Source organism: Vidua macroura, chromosome 1 (assembly GCF_024509145.1).
Source record: "Vidua macroura isolate BioBank_ID:100142 chromosome 1, ASM2450914v1, whole genome shotgun sequence".
NCBI lineage: Eukaryota > Metazoa > Chordata > Aves > Passeriformes > Viduidae > Vidua > Vidua macroura.
Window position 1 is genome coordinate 140,147,898 of NC_071571.1, and position 23,350 is coordinate 140,171,247.

A 23,350-nucleotide genomic window follows, 5' to 3' on the forward strand; every position below is an offset into this window, starting at 1 on the left:
TTCTTCATATACCTGACACCTGGGGGATATGCAATGTCAGAGCTGTGGAGATATAAAAAAGACAACACAGTTCTAGAAAGATAGTTGTTGGCAAAGCTGAGCTCTTCTTGTCCTGGCACTGATTTGCCTTTTTTTCTCTTGCTACCACATGAACACGAGGACATGGACAACCTCCAGAACAGCTGGACTTGCAGACAGTGTATATCCATAACTGCAATGAGCTGGGACTTAACAGGCTGGGGTAGCCTTGCTTTACAAGACTGGACCTCAAAAGTCTGCCCTTTGCTATACAGGATTAATGACTTTCAACCAGTTTTGCAAGTGGCTGTGACTGTGATATTGTTATTGCTGTGTGTCACCATTTTTCCAAACCTTCTCTTCAATTAGAGGTTAAATCGAATAAATGAGTGGAAACTACAACCACACATGCAACAAACGGGGTTAGAAGCAGCCACACCCAATGTTCCCCCCTATTCATACCAGTTCCAGGGCTTCTGCATGATGTAATAAAAATTTACTCTTACACTGAATGTTACACCTGAGGACCAGAAAGCACTAGCTATGAACTCCTAAAGTTCACATTCTTCATTGCAAAATGAGGGTGTTTATGAATACCCACTTGCTATTTAAGAACAGTGAGGTGCAGAGAGTTTAAATGGTTTTTTATCTCAGACTAAATCATTAGAAGAGTTGGGAAGTGCAGCAGAGTCCTACCCAAAGACCAATCAGTCCTTGATCTCATTACGTGAAAAACATCTTCCTCAAGACTGCAGTTACTACTGACATTACCCCTCTAAATGTATCAGACTTGAAGTCTGTTACTAGGGCCATAAAATGGAATTCAAGCCCCATCCCCACCTGGGATCATGTCCCTCTTTTGGACTTGTATCGCACAACAGCACCGTGAGCACAGCAAAGCCACTGTGAGGGGACGTGTCAGGCCCAAGCCATGCTCACCCCGATGCCTCACAGCTAAAGAAGGTCACTAATCTCCCCTGAGAAGCCAGCGTGGGGCTCAGGGAAGGCACAAGGAGCACGATAATTTTGGATTCACTCCAGTGTTGCTGAAAGCAGAATTTGGCCCTGCTCTAAGAGAGGGAGACAAAAAAAATACATTTGACTTATTTGCTTTTGGAGCGAACTAGACAGATTTCAACACTTAAAGGGATTGCATTTAAATCATCCATGGATTTTGAAAACAACGTTATTGCTTGGTATCATAAACAATTCCCAATTTTTAGATCTTCCTGGGCTAGGCTCAGTTTTAGCCCTCGTAGCAACAATTCTATTAAGGCTGTGAGGGAAATGGAATTGCAATGAACCGGTATACATTTTCCTTAAAAGTTATAATGTGACAAATGTTTTATTTTAGCTTCTCTTGAGGATTTCCTGGATATTAAAAATAATCTAAATGTAGTCACTGGCTGGCATTAACATAGTACTCTAACTGCCTGTTTCAGGGAAAGCAGAGGACTGAATTTTCCCAGCAGCCTTTCACAAGGTGCTATTGTAAATGTGCTTTGTTATCTAGAAGTACCAAGACATCACTGGATACAAAGGTATTTTAACTTCATGCTTTGAAAGTCTAATTCTGCCCTTTCTTGGGCTGAAAACAATCCATTGTCTTCACCAAAAAACAGGAGGGATTTACACCAATCAAACCAAGAGGAAAATCTGTCTTTTTTCCTGATATCTTGACCTCCATCACTCTGTTTTAAATTCTTGATTTTCAAATCCAGTTTCAGGTACTCTTAACTTGTCCATTTTCATACTGTCTTCCCAGCTCCCTGATGCTCCATCAGTGGTAGCAATGGTGTGGATATGACAGTCATGCACACCTTATCTACTGCATTGTACAGCTCCACAGAAGTTTGGGTGATGAGACTGTAAAATGGGGCAGATTTTCAGAAAAAGATCCAGCCTAGAATCCACAGAGCAGACCATGGTGGAACTAAAAGCTGAACACTTTGAAATATCTGACTAGAGTTACTGCAGGTATCTCTCCAAGTCAAGATGGTCTAAATGAACTAGATGATCTTTAATGTCTCTTCCAAACCAAACCATTCTATGAAGATGTCCTAACAGATCCTAAATTCTTCCTAAAAATGTAGGACCTTTTTTGTCATCTACAGGGCTACCAAATGAAATCCTGCCTGGGGGTGCCACAGACCTCAGGATGCTTAATATGAAGAAGAACTGATTGTGGATCCATTTTAGAAACAAAGAAAACTCACAATGTATCTCTCAATTGCCAGCAACTGATTTGTGGTTGTTTTGTGATGGTGAATGGGACCTGATTCTGTGTAGAGGGGAAGGAATGAAGTTGAGGGAAAATATTTTACTGGCTCAAAATTCTCATTTCTGCCGCAACTTTGAGAAAGTGTTGTATCTTTTGCACTCATTACCTCAGCAGTTTGAGTTAACAGTACATTCTTCTTCTGAAACCTTAGAAATGGCTTTAACTTACATTTTCTGGAAAAAAAATACAGCTGTTCCTTAATTTGCTTCACTACCACCAGCAAGACAACAGTTAATTACAGAACGGAGACAGGTAAGAGCTCAAGGTGCACAGAGCAGCCACTGCAGCATGGAGCGCCCATCCAGCCTTAATGCACAATAGAAATGCAAGGGATGTGCAAATTCAGCTTCCCAGGACTAGCAGTACCTGAAGCTGGCAGCTCATAAAACCTGCACACAGCCCTGAAGTCATGCAGGGAAATTAAGTGTGGAATAAACCATATCATGCAGTGACTAGAATGTCACCTCACACTGCTCAAAATCTTGAGTAAAATCTGTTTCTCTCCGATAACATTGTGGATACAATTAGCTAACAGCTTTAGAAAGGGAAAGCAGACACTTGTTTCTTTTGTCTCCGCTAATCATTTAAAAACAAAAATAAAATAAGGCATTGGTTAGTGCCAGCTCTCTTATCTACCTCCATTCAAGTGACAACACAATGGGCTTCAGTGAGGTTGTTCAGAAAAAGCTCTCAAGAGTGCATTCAAAGTCGAACTGATTATGTGCTAAATATTTTGGGGCAGATCCTCACTTCATGTAAGGAAGCGGGGTCCCAGGGACTTCCCAGACCTGGCTTTGGTGTGTTCCAGCTAAGAATAGTTTTCATTCCCAGTGTGGTGGGCTAGCAGGGAAAACTGACACCAGCGTGGGATTCCCTCACTTAAACACATCAACACAGAGATCTCCAGTGCAGGCTTTTCTTCCTTTATGGATCACTTTTCTCTACAGCAGCGATGCAGCAGGCACAAGTCCCCAGGGATCCTACTCACCTGATTGGTTTTGGATTTGATCTCCACTACCTCTGCAGGCTACCGAGGGGTGCACTGCGACAGCAGGGGTTTGGTTGAGGTCAGCATTGCACTTCTGAGGTGACTATCCCAGTTTTCTCCTTTACCTCATTTTGGTTCACATCACAGGGCTGATGACTCAGGTTTTAGCTTTTATATTTTTCAGATTCTGTACCGCTTTAGTGTGCACTTCTGAGCTTTGTATTTAGGGGATGGTAAGCTCTCTTCACGGAGCAGGTAGACAAAACAATTCCTTCTCTAGCTGGGGACCCAAGGGCAAATGATCCAAATTTCAGGATTTGGATCCTGAGAGCTCAAGAGCATAAACAACGTGGACTGAAGAGAGAAAAACAAGAAGGATGGGACTTCGTGGGCTAAAGCTATAATTGGACAATTAACTCCAATATGCAAATAGACCAGAACTTATAAAAGTGTGAGACCCTGTGACCGGTCATCCATTTTGTGACCATTTTGGGTTCATCTTGCGTGTAGCCCTGGCTGGGCTCTTGTGCTGCCCCAGGTGTATCCACTGAGGCCTTTTAATAAATACCTACTTTATTCTTTAGCTCTGTCTAGTCTCTCTGTCCTAAGTCAGCCTTCACAAGGCATCAGGGCCACACTGGAACACACAAACTGGGCCCTTTTCAGATGAAATAAAGCTGGAAGGGGCAGATGTGGACCTGACACACTCTACCCCCACATTTAAATCTCCACCTTCAGGGTAAATATAGCATGAAAGTCACGTTTCAGACTATAGCTCTACACCAGTCAGTCCATGCTAAATGCCAATGGAGACACCAGTCTTCTGGTGGCTTCTACAGATGTAGCTACTTGCATTTAATAAAGTTAATTCCACTGCAAGCTGTTTTGTATAAATAACATGGCAAAACCACAGAATTCAAGTACTGAAGGAGTGTTGTCAGATCATTTTCAGGGAAACATTTTATGTTCATTTTCTGGTGGGGAGAAGCCCATAGCCAGTATCAAACATCACTAGCTGCTGGGACACTGTTTTGAAGGAATCTGTAGTGGCACTGAAAACCAGAAGAGCAAACTCACATCTTTCAACCTCTTCCCAAAATACATCAGTCTTCTATGACTGGCAGATCAGATGGGCTGACAGTATAAGGACCTCTTCATGCTCTGGCAGTCTGAACCCTAGAAGGGATGAGGTCAACCTGAACATCTCTGATGGTAACAAACCAGTGACTAAGCCCTCAAACGTACAAGCCATGATCCTGGGCCCACTAGTGTTATCAGGAGCTTTCCCACTTTGGGATTCATCCAACCAGATGTTGGCATCTGTGCTGCAGATCCTGCAATCAGTGTGCTTGTACCATCAGCAGAGAGAAACCAGTACGTGTGAGGCACAACTTATCTCATGATAAAACAGGTCTGAAACAGGTGAGAAGAAAAATCCCCAGCAGTTCTTTGTTCTGTTTGTCAGCTATGCAGGGAGACAGCAAGGCCAAGCTCTGACAGAGAGAGGATGCCTTGTCCACATATAGAGTCAGGTGGGCTGAATGCAAACCCCTGTGACTGTGACAGGCTTCTGATACCCCCCCTAACAATAAATATGGGTCATAAATCAATATATCCTCAGCCTGCAGGGATCAGTCTTCAAAGGCCTCCAAGCTGGTGGAGCGATTATTTTTGCACGTGCACATTACAGTGACTCCTTCTAAAAGTCACTGTTCCTACCAATGACTGTGTCACAATGCAGGGATACTGTCCTGCTTTACATAAGTGACACAGACCAGAAGTTCTGCCCTCAGGTAAGACAGCAAACACCTGCCAGTGCTGCTGGATTAGGACACTGTGTATACACGCTACACCACATGTTTGTCAATGCAAAAGAGACACAGGAGCCAATGCTCAGCTCAGGCTGAGGAGAAAGCAGAAAAAGAGCCTTTCATTTAACCGCCCCAGACTTGAGATACGTGGCAACTGCGCTTGCAAATTTGCATTCTCAAGAACCAAAGCAAGATTTGTTATTCTACCTTAAAAATAAGAACACACTGCAACAGAAATGTATGTCCTTTATTAACAACTTTTCAAAATAAATCTGAAGAAAAAAAGTCTTTGGTGACACTATCTATAAAACCAACCTATCTTAGATGGTAAACCTATGATGGTATACAGGTTAATGAAGTAAACCAAATTATATGGCTTTTAAATTTCTCATTCTCTCTTTTTCTCTCACTCACACATTTGTTTTAGGTTTAATTGCACCATGTTGTCAATAGTCAAACAAAGAGGGAGAAACACTTTAAAAAAGATGTGGCAGCACTATGAAAACATTGGTAATGCATTAGAAAATTTTTCTCAAAAATGTACATTTTATACAAAATAAGATTGTATTTTTGTTTGCTTTTTTGCTTTACATTTGCCGATCTAAGAATTCCCATTTCAGGTTTCCATTCTCATAATCCAAACACTATACATATTTTCTCTCAAAATAAATATACAGAATTATGTACAAGGTCGCAAGGCCCATTGGATCATCACTAACCCACTGTGAAATAATCACTAAAAACATTGTGAAAGAGTGGAGGGGAGCATCTCAAAGCATCTGATGAGTCCCATACCCCTCCAGCCCCCCAGTTTAACCCTTGGCTAATTTAACTCCCTCTAATTTAATTCCAACTCAAAAAATGCGTGTGAAGATGATTAAAATAGTGGTATAAAGGCCAGCTTGACTTAGTTTTAAACAAGGGTGAGATGTACAAGATTTTGGAAGATGCAATTTTATTTCCAGCAGACACCAGCTAAGACACTGCGTGGGGCAGGTCCCTTCTTGGAAGACCACAGGTCCATCCTGTGAAATCCCACTAATGCCCAGGGAAATGGCTCTGTCAGGCTGATGCCCTTGAAGGCCACGTTTCCAGAACAGACATCAGTGCCCGCCCGGGAATAGAAAAAAAAAAGAAAAAAAAGAGCAGACAACCAAACCACCCTCTGCTGTAAGAGGATGTTTAAGTGGAGGAATTAACAAATTGTTGTAAATTGATAACAGATGTTATGGCAAACATTGACTATTCTCTTAGTTTCAGTAGGGGAGTGCAAAAGAGGAGGACACAACATTTTACACTGGGCATGTAAAGATTTTTAAAAAATCTGAGTCTACATCTATCTAGCTCTTTCTTTCATTGCTTCAAATGATGACTTCCATTCTCCAAACGGCATCTTTTGGTAAATGAGCTATTTTAAAAGGCGCTCATTGGTGAAAGATTAATTTCTTTGCCAAAATTGGCTCTAAAAGAAAAATTGCAACCTGAAATTGATCAAATCCATGATGTTTTCCAATGGAAAAGATCGAAGTGCTCAATAGCCATGCATCAGCACACCAGTGTGTTCACTATGAAATTATTACAAAGCTTAAACATTCACATCTAGAAAAAGGTATGGTAATCATTAGAGATTCTCACAAAATAGAAAGAGGGCAAATAAAATCTTGTGCAGGCCCAAGGGACCTGCAAGGAGTGCCAGGCACTTTCAATCTCTGATGTTTGCCCCTATTTTTGTGTCGCATTTTTCTCATGAAACCTTTCTCCAGCGATAGATCTCATTCAAATTATAACTGGGAAAGGTTTCTTTTCTTTTTTTTTTTTTTTTTGCCTTTAATAAATTCAATTAAAAATTCATCAGTTCTCCCAAACTCTAATCCCTACTTCTATTCTGTTTTAATGGCATGGATCTATTCACATTCATCCACCCATCTCACCCCTGATTAAATTAAGGTCAGTAACCTTTACAAAAGGCCACATGCGTAACACTCAGTCAAGTCATCAGGCATTCAAGTACCTGTAAAGTAAAGGCTAACATAGCCTGCTGTTAATGAAAAATAATAATAAAAAAAACCTACAAAAGGAGCAACAAGGAATGAACCTTGTTTCAGCACCATCCAAATTGGGAGAGGAGAAAAGAATAAAGAACCATTAACTTGCACCTAGGACACGACAAAAGAGTGATTTCACTCACTAAGGAAACAACACCGCTCTGTCCAACACAGGTAGACGTGGGAGGCTTTGCCTGCTGTCCTTAGGAGCACTGGCCAGTGATGGCCACAGTGAGTGTAACACAGAGTCTCTGAGCTGGGTCTGTGTCCAGCCCTTCCCCTGCATCCCAGGGCTGTGGACACGGAGACCGACGGCTGCTCTCGAGACTGGCCGAGAGGGACATTCTTTCCCAGCAAGACGACTACACCCGGGTAACACACGGCAAAGAGAAACGCTCCTACCTATCCACATCCCTTCTGGAGCTAAGCCTTCCATTGTTACTTGTTTAATTAGCAATCAGTAAACACAAGGGGCCTTGAATCACACTGAGAGTGAGCTTTAGCACAGTCTCTTTCAGTCACCCCAGAAAGCGATGGTAACAGAATGTCAAACAGCTTAAAAGCTTGGCCTGACTTGCTGCACTCCAAAAATATTTAGTTACTCCCTTTCTAACTGAAACTCCAAACCACGTGGCCCCAAATAGCATTTACTAAAACCCAAGCAGAACTGTAATTTTGTTTTAGTATGGGTCCCTCTTGTTGGCTGAAAACCAGTGACTGCTTCCCAGAGGTGCAGATGCTCTTGTGTACATGGGTGCTCACAAACCTCCACATGGCACATGAGCAAAATGTGAGCCCTGCAAGCCTCATCCAGTGTTTGGCACATTCTCCAAAAAGTGAGTCTAAGGAGAAAGTCTTTTTCTGTCCTTGAATGAGCTACCTGATCTCCAAGTCATGGGAGCCACTGAGCCATTCACTCTGGAAGATAAATTCACTGGATTTCACTTTGCCATGCAGATCACCAAACACAGACCTGAGAGCACAGGGAAGTGAGGTTCAGATTCTTACAAGATGTAGGCAGCTGAATAAGCAGCTCACCCGAACACAGACTGAAATACATCCTGCTCCCCTTCCCTCCCTGGCCTTGCCTAGCTACTGCTGCCTCTTTACATTTCCCTCCACATGCTGATTTAACTCTCTAAAATGGTATTACAAAAATCGGGTAAATCACTGGACAGTTTTCCATGAGTTTAGAGAGTTGAATGGGCTCACAAAAGCATCTAGTGGCCATCACCAGGCAGAAGGTGTCAGGTGAGACTGCATGGCCAGGGACCGGGAGAGCAACAGAAATTGAGGGAAAAGTGGCACCTCTGCCTTTCAGCATAAGTCACTAGCTGCAGTCTCACAGATTTGGCAGATTCCTTTAAAGATTTGGTTCAGATTTACAAGGGCATGTAGTGATAGGACAAGGGGTAATGATTTTAAACTGAAAGAAGATAGATTTAGATCAGATATTAGGAAGAAATTCTTTACTGTGAGGGTGGTGAGGCACTGGACACCCAGAACACACTGGAGGTGTTGCCCAGAACACACTGGAGGTGTCCAAGGCCAGGCTGGATGAGGCTCTGAGCAACCTGGTCTAGTGGAAGATGTCCCTGCCCGTGGAAGGGGGATTGGAACCAGATGATTTTCAAAATCCTTTCCAAATCAAACCATTCTATGATTCTAAAACAAAATGCCAGGAACCTGATGGTCCTGTCCTAACTTGATGAGCTCTATTCAAATATTGCAATACATATGCAAAGCAAAGCATCCTCTGCAAGTCTTCACATGTCAGGTTGCATTCAACATTTAGCAACATGTACTTTTCACTTTGACAGCAACTTTCTGTTTAGGGATAATGATCTTACCAGCAAGAGAAATTATTTAAGCTTCACAGCATTCCCTCTACAATCAGTAACTATTACTTTTACAAAGAGGAAATTGAGGCATGCCCTGGTTATGCGAGTTGCTTAAAGCTGCATATTAAATTGGTGCCTGAGCCTGAATGAAACAGGTGGTCATTCTGGTCCAATTACTCTTCATCCCTACTAGATGGGACTGGTAGTGACTGAAAAGTCACTACTCTTCATCCTTGCTACCAGATTGCCTGCTTACAAAGAAGTGAGGTATAAAAAGGCTTGCTGGTCTTCTGGGCATCAGCACTAAAAAAAAACCCTCTTGCTGTGACTTAACAGAGCTCCTCTTGGGGTGGGGATAATTACAGAGCACCCCGAAATGTGAGGGTTTGAAATATTTTTAAAGTGCTTATTTTCTTAGCAAACTGGAATGGCATCTTCCTGACCCAAATCACTGTTTCTGTTTTCGTTCTTCAATGTAAAGAAACACATAAATAAGCAAAGGATTACAAAAAAAAAAAAAAAAAAAACCCAAAAAAACACTGGAATATTTAAATTTAAAAATACTTATATTTGAAATGCTAAAACCATCTTGGAGCATGAGCAGCACTCATCTTTCAGAAGCAGGTTTTTTGTGTGAGTTACCCTGCTCCAAGCATGACTGGGAGCACCACTGGTGCCAGGACCCAGTGTCTGACCATATACTTTACTTCAGGTGTCAGACCTCCATGAGGGAATGTCTCTATATATTTGCACTTAAAAAAAAAAAAAAAAAAAAAAAGGAAAAAAAAGAAGCCCATGCTTTGATTTCAAATAAGCCAGTTACAGGCCAATTTCCTGCACTGCAAGCACCAACGTGCTTTCTTGCTTTCCATCAATGCTGCTTTTACCCTCAGAAGGAAGCTACTTCTGGATGTTTAACTGCCAAGAGGCACCACTGTCCGCAGCAGGGACTTGCACAGGCTCTGGGTGTCCCACAGGACCACCAGCTGGCCGTGCCAACTGCCCCGGGGTGCTCTGCCATCCATGGGCAGGGACACTCAGATGTGCCTCTCTGAGCACAACACACGGCCCTGCAGCCCTGCTGTGCATGTGTCCCTGTGCTCCATGTCATGCTCCTCCACAATAATGCTCCTCTCTCCCTTCAAGGCAAGGCTGATTGCCTTTAAAACAAGGTCCCCAAACCCTCTCATTTGGCTCCTTGGTGGTTCTCCAGTTTTCCAGCTGTCCAAAGGATTTCAGCCACAGGGGCTGCTACTGGCTTGGGGAAAACAGGAAAAAAAAGTTGGTAGTAAATGAGAAATATTAATACTTCAGTTCTGTCCTGTTTGTGCTCAGTTTGTTTCTGAACCTGCTGCATTTTCCCCCAGTGAGATTTCAGCGTTTAACTGTGCAGGGGAAAAGGAATGAAAGTTGCATTGACAATCAAATGCATAAAAGAAAGAAATGGCAGCTCTGAAATATTCACAACCAACACAAATTTGATTAAAGAAAGAACTCTGTTTTTAATAGGGTTTTTTTTTTTTTGATCATTAAAAAAGTTTAAACCTGCATAGCAATCATTTCAAAAATAATTATTTAATGTTCCATAATGAAACTGTACACGACCTAGTCCCAGCGACAGCAGCCTGCCGGCGGTTGGGCGCAGTCCGGAGCAGCGGGCCCCGGCACCGGGACGCGGCTGGCGGGGTCGGGCGCTCGCTGTCGGCGGCACAGTCTGGCTCCCCCACGGGCGAGGGCGGCTCGGCCCCCTCAGCAGCGTCCTCAGAGTCGTTCAATGTCTCGGTACTTCTTCCTCAGGATGGAGACCTGGTCTTTAAAGAGGACAGGGTCGAGCCTCATCTGCGAGTGGATCAGCGGCATATAGCCAAACCAGCTGGCAAAAGTGTTCATGCAGCTCTGCCGCTGGGCAAAGTGGTCGGGGTCGGCCCAGCGCGAGGCCCGGGATGTCTGTGAGGAGAGGAGAGCAGAGATCAGAGTTGGCCTTGGCGCACTGGATGGTGGGAATGGCGGGACTGGGGGGAGCTGGGCCAGGCAGACACCATGGCGCCCAGCCGCGCCAGGGCTCGGGAACGCACGGCTCTGTGGTGGCTGGAACCTGCCTGGGGGCTCAAAGAGGGGAAGAACACCCTGCCCACAGCAGATCCAGTGGTGGTGAGCTGGACACCCCTGACTTCCCAAAGAGAGCGGAGGACAGGGCAGCGTGGAAACATGAGTTCAACCACAAGCCAGCCTGTGGAACACAACACCCACAAGCAGCCCTCCCAAGTCTTGCCAGCACTCTCTTTCACCCTATCCCCCACTCTTCTTTTCTTCAAACCCTCCAGCTATTTCAGAGATACAACAAGGTCTTAAAAACCACCAGGAAAAAACAGAAGGCCATTGCTTTCGAGCAGAGGCGCACACCCAAGGCCAGGCCAGCTGCTGCCCATGGTCTTCAGCCATAGGAGGAAAACAATTATTCAGGGTCAAACCTATACTTTTGCAGTTCAGATCTGCAGGAATTTATACAAGTAATTTCAACCAGCTTGTAACTGAGTAGATGTCCTTCTGTGCTTGGCATTACTCATGTGTGCTGGTGCCCTGCAGTGAAAAGCAAGGTGCTTCCAGGAATCCCTCTGGCCAAGTCCAGTGCATCAGACAGCACCGTCTCACAGACTCAAAAAATGGAGTCCAACACTACATCATATTAAACTCTGACCCAAGGAAAACACCATAGTCTTTGACTGCATACATGCAAAATATTCTGGCATGACTTTCCAAAGTTCAGGGCAGCTGTAATCCCTGTGGATGTCCATTGAAACTCAGCAGCTCTGGAAAAAAAAGGCCCTAGCAGCTTTAAAGCTGCTATTATTTTTTTGTTTGTACCTAAAGAACATTTATAAACATAATAAAACCATTATTTAAAATAAAGTAGGAATATTGAGAGCCTAGGGGTTTTTTGTGCCACCTCCCATGCATCTCTCTATAGCACTTATGTTTCCACTATACTTTAAAAACAAATATAAATTGATAAAGTCAAAGGATGTAAATTAAAACATGAATAAACAGATAAAGTCAGGGACTTGCCAAATGACTGTGATACCAGACTTGATGTTGGTCCAAGGCCTGTCCGGTTTAGCTCAAGTGGTGGGTTATAATGTGCATTGATTACAGCCTCCTGATTATACAGAGCCACTAAAGAGCAAGTAAAAGCTTATTGCTAGAGGATTATAGCAGATATTTTGGCCATTAACACTGAATTTCCATATGACTATTCATCTCTGTCACAACACTGAGGTTATGTTAATTTTTTATTTGTCTTTCAAGGAATTATGAACATGGCCCATTAGATTTCCCAAAGCTGCAGGAACAACCTGTCTTTAGGAGAGAGTTATAGTTCATGGCTGACTCGAGTCACCTGTGCTGCAAGATGAAAAATGAATGCTCAAGCTTTGCCAAACAGCCAAAGCACAGCTCTGTGGAGAGGTGAAGCTGAAGCTGGAAGCAATAGGTACTTTCAGGATGGCACCTTCTTGTTCACAGGCGGCCTCCTGGGCACCCAGATGAGTCAGAATTGCTGAATGCTACCAAAGCTACCGATACCTCAGGTGCAAGCACAGTGACACAGAGATAATGGAGTTTACAAACTGGCATGGCAACTCCCAGTCAAAGATCTGAGTAATGCTACCAGGAGAAAATGGGAGGGGAAAATCGAGGGCCCTTCTTTCACCTGCCCCCAGTAATCATGGTACTGTTTGCCCTGAAATTACAGACACCGTGGCAGCAGGGATGGGAGGCAGTTCAGGACTTGCAGGTTTTGCAGGACCTGCTATTCCCCTCCTTGTTTTCACACACAGGGTAGGAGGACAAGTGTCCCCACACTACCATGTATCCCTGTTACTAGAGGTACATCTGCAATGACAGAAGGCTTATCCAGTAACTGGAAGAGGACCTAAAACAAGTACTTCATGGCTGCTAATGAGTGATGGCATGACTGTGGGATAAAATGTTCCCTGTGGGGAAAAAACACTTGTATATCACAAATTATCTCTGTTGTGACAGTTCAGTGTCAGTGCTTGAATCACACTATGTAATTTAAAATAGCACAGGGACAGCCTGGTACATTATATTAATTAATAATAATAATAAATAGAAAATATTTCAAGAATTTACTTATGCTTCTAGCATTCCATGACTAGGTCTTGGATCTAGAATACTTAATTAGAAAATTAGGGTTTAATTGGAATTCAGTCACCACAATCATCAGTTCCAGGAGTTTGGGATCACCATGAATAACACCATGTCAGAAAACTATGAAGGGAAGCAGCATTCACAGTAGACATTTGCCAGTTTTCTTTTTTCTTCATTATAATAAGCATATCTAAAGTCTATTCACAGTTCTGCTAAACTAGAAACTGCAAAAATATTTGACAGAATTGTATCACTCTGTAAGCCTAACCTAGAAGTGAACCTGTTACATTATCAATACATCCCAACTGCTAAAACATACTGTGATTACATACCTGTCCCATCATGGTCTCCTTATACTGTTTTTTCTGTGTTACTTTGATTGGAGGCAATTTTGTCACGGCTGACACCAAAAAATTCATTAGAATGTCCTCACAATTGGCCAGTTGGTCCACCATATTCTTTAGGCTGGCAGGCAGGTAATGAGTGTACAGGTAGTGATAATATCTGAAAACCAACAGCAGTGCTATTAATACATGTCACTGGGCTTTCAGGTATCCAGGACACTTCTGTCTCAGTTGAGACCCAAGTTTTGTACTCATCTCCCAATATTGCACTTCCTTTCTTTGATCTCACCCTCCAACAAGAAGGGAAAACAAATCAGTTTCTCATCAAGACAGTAAATAGTGCTAAAGGAGAAAGAGAACATATACCTTTGTTGCAACTACATTGAAAGAAACAATGTAGGCCTAAGTATCAAGATAATGGACAAGGAGGAAGGAGAGCCCCACTGTGTTACAATGTGATAGACAACACTGATGAATTCATCCTTCCTATTTCCTTTCCAAACTGTTCAGTTGGAAAGAACTCGTATTAAAACTGCCCTACTACTGTTCTTATTGTTGAAATTATTCTCCTTTGGGTCTATATCATCCCCTGTGGCCTGTCTTCTCCTTTGTAGGGGTGTGGATTAGAGATTCCAGAATTTTCTTTTTCTTTAAATGTAGAGAGGACTTTGGTCTGCTGAAGTTCTAACAACATAGGTTTTCTCCAACGTGCTGCAATATGCTGAACTGTCACATGCCCATTGTACTACATTTCTAGAGTAGCCAGAAGACTTTGCAGGCTGTAGCTGTCAGCCAACACATACCCAGAGCTGGTCTGGAAGTAACCTCCTTTCTGCTATGCTACAGGCCATTCAGCCAAGCAGCTTAATGAATTTGGGAACTCTTTGAAGTATGTAATTCCTGATGTTAAAAAGAGCAGTCCGACTGCCTCAAAACACAAGTGACTTCAAAGAGACCCAACAAGTGCAGTAATGATTACCAGATCCCCAGAGCTAAACCAAGAACTTAAATTATTACCCCATAAAAAGTAGACCCACTTACTATCTTTCCATTTTTTCCCCTCCCCAGAAGAATGTTCTTCACAACCCACCCCCACCCCCTCTTTACCATTTTGTTTCATACAGAAAAAGGTTAGCAGATGCTCTGGATTCTTACTTGTGGTAAATAGCAGCTCCTGTCAATACCATGGAATAGTCATTAGTCCATTTGGAGGTGTACCCCCACCTTTCCTTAGTGTTGTCCCAGAAGTGACTGCGTGCAGGATACCCTACAATCCTCTCTGGAAAGCTCTGCCAAACTGTAAAGGCAAAATCCACCTGTGGACAAAGGTACAGGCCAAATGAATACCGAAACTGTTTCAACAAATGTCAACAAAACAAAATACTACCTTGCCACTATTTCACAGTTCAAAATCTTGGAACTGTTGCAAAACAGTAATTCTGTGTATTCATCAGTAAATTAAACTGACTGCTTGACATTTTGCCCTATAATTATGCACATTTTAATGGTTCCTGTTAAAGGGAGTCTAGAGCATCACAGCATTACATTAACATTTTCAAGTTTGCCCTTTACATATCAAACCTTTTCAAGTTACAGAAAGAATGGGTGTAGCTGCATGTATTTATACCTCGATGCAACACCAAGGGGTAATAGCCATGGGCTAAACTTAAATTTTGCACATCTTTGTGCATTGCACCTACCATTTTATCACTGTTAACACAGAGTTTGGAAAATCAGGAGTCAAACACTTTAAATGGTAAAGGTGGCTTAGTGAGAATAAAACAGACAGTCAGTGTGGAGTCCTTTTATATTTTCCAACTGCTTTCAGTCTTCTGAAGACCATGTCAGTCATACTTTCAAGACTGTCAATATGACCAAAAAGGCTCAAAGTATAGCTTAATAAAGAGGAAGATAAAAATTCCATTTAGTTAAATGGCATAAGGAACCTAAGCTTTAGGAAAAATGCCTTATATTGTATGAGCCACAAGAGCACATCAAATGCTACCAATGGCATTTTTTAATTTTATTGTCTTGCTGTAACTATTTTAATAACTCAAATCTCTGAGAATTGAGAAGTGACAGGACATTGCTACCCCATGATCCTACCAAACAAAATCTAGTGATATTAGGAATGGGATGATCGGGATAGTTTGTGAAAGGATCATCAGCATTGTATTCGGGAGGAGTTTGGTAAAAATATATATGGAAATATTTTATCAATGGTTGGCAGTCCCTCCCCTTCAACTTCGACTTTGGAGCTCAAGCTAGACTGAATTTTTTTAAGAATTATACACAATTCTTATTGTCCTAGTCAAACCCCCCCCAAAAAAGGGCTTTGTTTCTGCACTGCACATTAGGTTCCCCTCAGTACCAGAGGGACCTAAAACTTCACTCAAAATTGTTTAAAAAGCCTTCCAAGAATGCAGTCAAAGTTAAAGGCGTAGAGGTTAGATAAAGAATAGCTGCTCTGAGAACAGTCCCATTTTGTGTTGATTACTGTCAGACTTCTCACATTTACAGTGTTTTTATGAAACAGAAGAGTCGCACATGTGCTGAAATACAAAGTTAGGGCCTGGTTATTTTCTTTAAAGTTGTTTCAAGGAATCTGAGGCCAGCCAGAAAGACAATGTGCACAAACCAGTTACCGTTGTGATAGTTCTGATCTCATCCAAATCAATACCACATGAAAGAACTGAAGAGTTTTTTCCCCTGTAAAGGCCTTTCCCATAAAACGTGACATCTGTTTTCTGTAGAGAAGTCTGAGAATCTCAAACTTAAATAAATAATAAAATTGGTGCACCCAGTGCCCTCTCTTGTGCTTTCAACTATCTGCCCTTGCACTAGGGAGATGCACTGAAGCAACCACACTAAGAGAAAACTCCATTTATTAAAAAAGCCCCTCAGGTCTCATCCTAAGTAATTTCCACCAGCACTGCCACTCAGCTGATCACCAGGAAAACCCAGCCAAGCTGGCAGTCTCTTAAACCTCTGATCATGACCCACACTGATTCCTAACGACTTCCCATGCACACACTCCTTTGTGCCTGTGGAACAGCTCCTCTTACAGAACAATTACACGCCGTTCTATGGAGAATGGAAAACCTTTACTACACCGGGGTCAGACAGTCAGAGGATGTACCTGGTGACTCTGCTCTCAATGGGAATGTGATTGTCTTTGACCATGTTTCTAAACTGCCTTTTCTGGGCCTTGTAGCTGTGCCACCACAACCTTTCATGAGCAGCTAGTTTCAAAGGAAATGTCACATCACATTGGTGTAAGCTGTACCATGGGAGAAGTGAAGCACAAGAGAGTTCTCTCTTCATGGAGAGCCACCAGGCAGAGCTGCTGGTGCTGGCACCCTGGCAGAGACATGCTGGAGCTGCAAGGTGGGGTCTAGCAAGAGCTGGCCAGCTGGTTCTGTCTGCAGCACAGGGACCGGGGGCTCGTAAAGCAAATACCCACTGCACAAACACACAGGATCAGCTGCAAGTGGCTCGCAGGAGCAACAAAGAAAACAAAGCAAAGTAGCAAAGCCACAAAGAAAAGTGTAGGCTGTCTCACACAACAACAAGTATTTGTGCTTCAAAATATTTAGGGTAAAACATGGCCAAGTTGAATAAGAAACACTATTTATTCCATATTTCATATGTGTTCCAGAAGCCTGTATGACTCTAAAGTTTGTAGGATGACTAAATACCAGTTAAAACACAACAAAGCCTCAAATCCTCATGGAATACACAGGCTGGATTGCTGTAAATACCCTGTCAGTGCAATGAAGTCCCTTAGAGGTATTACCAGGATCCCCAGAGCAGCCAAGATGGGACCCTTCATCCTGAAAAACAACCTGCTTAGGAAGTTCAGCCCAAGGAGAAATATCTTTTATTGCTTTGGGGTTTCTTTGGACTGTACAGGGCTTTGCACACAAGTGCTTTGGCAGCAGCCATATTCTTCCTCATCTAGCAGAAACTACCAAGGTGTAACACTGGTATCAAACAGGTTCAATGTCAACTATTTCTTTCCTTTTTGAAGCAAAATAGGGCTACCAAGGCTGTTTCTTGAGCAGTGTAACCACAGCACAACATGTGTACAGGGGAGAAGAGCAGTTGCAATCTCATCCATTTAGAACAAATTCAGTGACATCTTAGGGTATATAGCAGTGACTGAAGACTAATGTCATGCATTTCTTCACCTATATATAAGTACTGGCAGCATCAGTGAAAGATCCCTATCACTGACAGAAATGCATTTTTATGTAGGTGAAGTGGGGAGAGCAGAATGACCATGGACATGGAGGAAAAAAGGGAAAACAAAAGAAAATTGAGTTTTTCAAGCTATTCCCTGGCCATCATTAATAATGTATTTCCCAAACATTGCACTCTATATAAAGTGTCATTGGTTTCCCTTGTGGTTCTCAGGAAGAGGTTCTAGAAATCAATACTCATCCCAGTTGTAAAAATTGGTTTTCTACAGTATTTTTCTTTTCTTAGTGCTATCTTGCTCTTGGCACAGGCACTCAAGCACCTAAACTAGCAAAGATCTCCAATTTTATGTGCTGACACAATGGGGAAAGAGCATTCCTCAGTGAAATCTGCACTAGGTTGGCAATGCTGTCTCTTGGAGTGATAGCAGTTCCCCTCTGCTGACAAGCCTTCCCCCTCTACCTACACGCTCTACTGATAACATGGCGGGGGAAGGTACCCCAATCAGAAAAGTGAGAGCAGAATATTAAAGCTGACTGCTCTTGGCTGCCTACACCCGCCTGCAGCTATGTTACTAAAATAATAAAGAACGGAAGAACCATATGCTAATGACGAGCCAATTAACCAGGGTGAAAAGCTCCTCTGATGGCAGGCAGTGGCAGGGTTGCTGAAACAAGTGCAACACGTTAAATCTGAGGAGTGTAGCAGGAAATCTTGTAACATTTGCTCACTGGCAAAGCCAAGAGAAGAGCGTATCTGCTGTGCTCAGGCTGAGCCCAGGAGCCAAGCAGACTCAAGACGACAGAGACCCTTACCTCGGTGGTTGAAAGCACGGTGTCCTCATCCAGGCTTAGCACTGCATCTGTCACTATGTTGTCGTAGGGTAGGAAGCGACTGCTCATAACCTGTGGGTATTCAAGGCAGGAAGGGAGGAAATAAAAATCACTTAAGGGCTCATTTCCAAGGCAAATACTTAATTTTATTCCTCACTCTTATTTCCTCTTGTCTGAGATATGTGGCATATTTCTGTCTGATGGAAAGGACCCTTCAGCTCAGAAGTGTGTGAAGGTGTGTCATTTCTGTCAGCCCTGCAGTCAGCCTATACCTTCTGTCTGAGGAGTAATTTCTGAATAGGCCTCCCTCTTTGCAGCAGGCTGTTTTCCTTTAGTGACGAACTGCATTGGTCTGTACTGATAATTAGATGTACCTACAGCTTCTTTGTGGAGGGTATTTTCCCTGGTGGCTAGGACTGTCCCTCTGCTCTCCCACAGGGTGTGAGGATCAAAAGTAATGAACGCTGAGGACTTTGCAGCCTTCATAAGCTTATACAGCTGAGAAACCAAATAGCCCAGGCTGTGTGTGAAGGATGTAATACTACCTGGATGGTGCAACATTCTTCATCAGAAAAGGAGAATATGCTAAAGAACTTGAGTATGTAAAGCTCAAATTGAGCTTTATCTGCATGAAGAATTATATTACATGAAGAATTCTAGTACCTGAAAGGAGCCTGAAAGAAAGATGGAGAGGGACGTTTTATAAGAGCATGTAGTGACAGCAGAAGAGGGAATGGATTCAAACTGACAGAGAGTAGGTTCAGAAAAGGTATTAGGAAAATATTCTTTACTGTGAGAGTGGTGAGGCACTGTAACAGGTTGCCGACAGAACCTGTGGATGACCCATCCCTGGGAGTGTTCAAGGCCAGGCTGCACAAGGCTCTGAGCAACCTGGTCTAGTGTGAAGTTTCTTGGTCCATGGCAGGAGGGTCAGCACTGGATAGTCTTTAAGTCCCTTCCAACTCAAACCATTCTATATATAAAAAACCTATATACAGAATAAGCTTTTTAAAGATACAGCAGGACAGTCCTCAAAGTAACAGGAAATAGATGGGAAAACTGGATCAAAAAGATAACAGCAAGAAATGAAAATCCATATGGTTTCTTTATCAGACTAAATAGCACCTTTTGAGAACTGATGGAGAATAACAAGGACACAACACAGTTTGTTTCCCTCATTTGCTAGAAGAAATAGCCTGGTTACTTACTAGACTTCTTTACCAATTTACTATGCCACGAAAACACTTCAAAGGTCAAGCCCAGTAAGAGGAATCCACTGTATGGAAACAGGGACACGGAGACGTTTTACACAACCCTCCTAACTGACATGGTCAATTCTACATCCCCTGCAACGTGTTTGGGAACAAGTCTTTGGAATCTATGCCTTGATTTAGAGAAAGATCTATCTCCCTAATCAAGATGTTCAAAATGTCTGCCTGGAGAGCATCCCTTCATCACTCTGATGGCCTCAGTCCAGGTAGGCAGGGCTCTGATGAAGAGGTGATCTGGCTGGGGCTGAGGGTTTTGCTTTGCTTACACTAAGACAAAGCAGAGCAAGCAGCCAGCAGAAGACCCATGTTCTCATCCCTAATCTTTTACAGACTGTGCAAAATTTTTAAATAGTACAACAGTCAGGACTTGCCATGCATTTTGTTTTATAGCTAACGTACCATTTTGCAAAATGGGTGTTATAATATTTGATTTCAAGGGAAGAGTGAAAGTTTGGTAAAGGCAAACCACCATGATCAGCTGCCAGCAGGCCTTGGCCAAGTTCGGAGATGAAAAGCAGTTCCTTTGTGCAACCTTTGAACTGTGATACTCTGGCTCTGCAAGCTTGGTCCAAAAACGCAGCTTTGCACATAAGAAGCCATTTGGCATACGCTGGGATATTAGAGGGAAGAGACTGTCCACTATAAACACACCTTTGTGTACCCAGGAGACTAATTTGTAATCTAAACAGTGCCTGGGGCCAATTTCTACAAACATTATAGAACTGGTCAGAGATTTCTCCTCTATCTCACCTCTGCTAGTTTTACAAAAAGAAAATAAAAACACCCAGAATATTCAAAAGGCTCAGAAATCTCTACAACTTTTCTTGGCCCTGCAGCAATTCTCCTGATACTGTTTACGTGGCTAGCTAAGGCCAGAGCCTTTAGCTGCCAACCGTGCAGGGCTCTCTGTCTCTTGTTAAGGTGACAAGGAGACAAGACCAAAGACAAGATTACAAATTCAAAATAGGATTGTACAGGCAAAGCAACTAAAAGTTCCCTTTGCCAACACAGAGCTCTGGAGCCAGCTGACAGAGACTGCAGAGAGGTCCAGCTCAAATCTGTTTCAGATTCTAGAAGCAAGAAGTCTTGCTTCTCTCAGGCCTGCATTTGGAAAGGATTCATCCACTTAAGTGAGAATTAAAAAACCCTCTTTTCTCATCTGATGGCATCTATTTTCACTTTGTGAAAGTATAAACGAGACATGTGTGTTGCACAGCAAGAGATGACATGGTTCCCACACAAGTGTTCCATGTCCCTTCCCTTTTTTTATTTGATGGCAGCAGTACTTCTCAAGGCCATAAAAGAAGATACTTTTCAAAGGCAAGTTCTAATTTTTAACTCTGCTTTTGAGTCCACAGCTGATCCCCAAGTCTTGCATGTGACTTCTCAGATTCAATGAGTGCAGCTGCATCACTGCTTTCATGCACCTGCAGAGAGATGGAATCTCCAACGATGGGGTCAGCACTATCTGCTGGTGGGGTCACATTTCAAAACTGGGTCCCACCTGTGAATCTCAGATTCAAGGCATTAATTGTCATGCTGATGATTTCTGAGTGCACGGGGCCCATGCATGAAACACGAATCTGCAACTAAGCTGGTACAAAAGGCCAAGGAATAAAAGGGAGCTGTCATTTTGTTGAGAACTACAAAGCTTTCACCAAAGCCGCTGGAAAAATAAATTCCCATCCCATCAGAGAATACAGGCAACCTTTTACCATGCTCCTCTCCACCTACCTTGCTTTCTCCTTCAATGACTATGACAGGCACAGAAGTGGCAGGCCAGCGGTGTTTGGCTGGGAGAGGTTTATCACAATTCCATAAAACAATAATCTGAAAGAGAATATTGGACCACAATCAAAGACATCTGTGGCAATGTGGCCCATATCCTAAGGTCTTAGATTTCCATACAGACATGTTAAATTCAAGTTAGGAATTTCAAAACCAAAAGCAATGAAAAAAATCTGCATAAAAATAACACTTCCTACATTGATTTCACCCAAGTTGACTACTTACAATATATATCCTCTCAGGCAAATATAGGCTGGACAGGATCTTGGAAAGTCTCTATCTCAGCCACGTGATACAGATGTGACTGATTTACTGTGGCTCTCATTAAAGGCAAAACCGCTTGTGACACTCCACTGCAAGAGGGTGCTCCTACTGAACTCACCAGAGTTTTATTTAGAGAAGCCAAAATCCCGGCACTGATGAGATTAAAAGTCACAGCGGGAGGAAGGAATATCATGTAATGGCTCTAGAGGCATAGCCATCCTTGTGCAGTTTGCAGCACACACAATGTTGGTCTTCCAAGTGCACTCATTATTTTACCTGTCTCATGTAACAATGGGTTTAATTACTATCTCTATTCCACTCACATTATACTCAGAATTTTTATTTCCCATGCATGTAGGTCATAGACCCATAGTAGAAATCTCAGAGGAAAGAAACATCAGAATTGAAACAGGGGGTTGAAACAGGGCTGAGTCACCACTAGACTCCACATTCCTGGCAGAGTGGTTTGTCTCTGCTGTGACTGACAGGCAAACAGTGCTCCTTACCTGTGCACAGTACTGGGACTTGGCTACAGCAACCAGGAGTTTCAGCACAGGCTGAGACTGGGAAACCAGGGGAGTTACTGCATGGATAACGGCAGTGAATGTGGAAAGAGGCTTCAGACCTGAAGTGAAGAGAGACATGTTCAGTAAAGCCAAAATTGCCCCAGTTATTACAGATTAAAGAACTTCAGGGATGGAAAAAACAATCTGCACTTAATGCAAACCTTGCCAGGTTTTTTTAGGTCATCTCCCTTCCTCTTAGATACCAGATGCTTCAGAGGAGATCACACTTCCCTTTAACTCCCACTCTGCGCCTTTGACTTCCACTCTGAAACACCGGACTCCAAAACAATTATTTCCTTTTCTTACTCATTGTTTCCACAGATGTTCTGTTATCTCTTTTTTTCATCCAGCTTGTCCCACAAAATTGACATCTAGTTTGTTCAGCCAAATGTCTTTCTCAACCCGGGCTCTGTTTTGCTGCCTGGCTCTGGATGCTTGATGTTTTTTACAGATTATCTCCACAAATTCCAGAAGCTTATTCATTTTCCTCAGTTCCATTACAGCCTCTGTCAGATTTTTGCTCTTTCTGGGTTGATTCCTATCCACATGCTTCTTCAATTACATTCTGAGTTGATAATTCTGCTTGCATCCTTGCCTTCCATTTTTAAATTTTTGTCTTGCTATGATTTCCTTTTTTGCCTGGAATAACACATCCGACTGGTGCCTACCCTTCATTACTGCTCACAACCTCATCTAAATTCATCAGTGTGGGGGGTCATAGTCGTTTTTCATCAGAATTAGCACAGAAACCTTCTTCTCCCTTTTTTAACACAGTAACTGTCAATTTTTAGCAGGTGAGCAGTACAGATTCACACAAGTGGGATGGCACAGGCTGAGCCGAAAGTAGCAGCAGTCTGGTAAGCAGGATCCCTTCAGCCTGGAGGCACATTCGCCTGCAGAACTCATTGTTCAAGCTCTGCTTCAGGAAAA

At 42.8% G+C, this 23,350-nt stretch overlaps 1 protein-coding gene across 1 annotated transcript in view; it reads right to left on the reverse strand.

Annotated features, from left to right (window-relative positions):
* Positions 1 to 10,461: 10,461 nt before the first annotated feature.
* The window catches only part of EXT1 (exostosin glycosyltransferase 1), a 175,456-nt gene continuing 162,567 nt past the window's right edge, over positions 10,462 to 23,350 (reverse strand). The window contains exons 6-11 of the mRNA XM_053996246.1: positions 22,361 to 22,479; positions 21,537 to 21,632; positions 18,514 to 18,603; positions 14,654 to 14,814; positions 13,487 to 13,658; positions 10,462 to 10,931 (exon numbers count right to left, since the gene is read on the reverse strand). Of these exons, the coding sequence (XP_053852221.1) occupies positions 10,746 to 10,931; positions 13,487 to 13,658; positions 14,654 to 14,814; positions 18,514 to 18,603; positions 21,537 to 21,632; positions 22,361 to 22,479 (824 nt within the window). The 3' untranslated portion in view covers positions 10,462 to 10,745. The remainder of the gene's footprint in view (positions 10,932 to 13,486; positions 13,659 to 14,653; positions 14,815 to 18,513; positions 18,604 to 21,536; positions 21,633 to 22,360; positions 22,480 to 23,350) is intronic.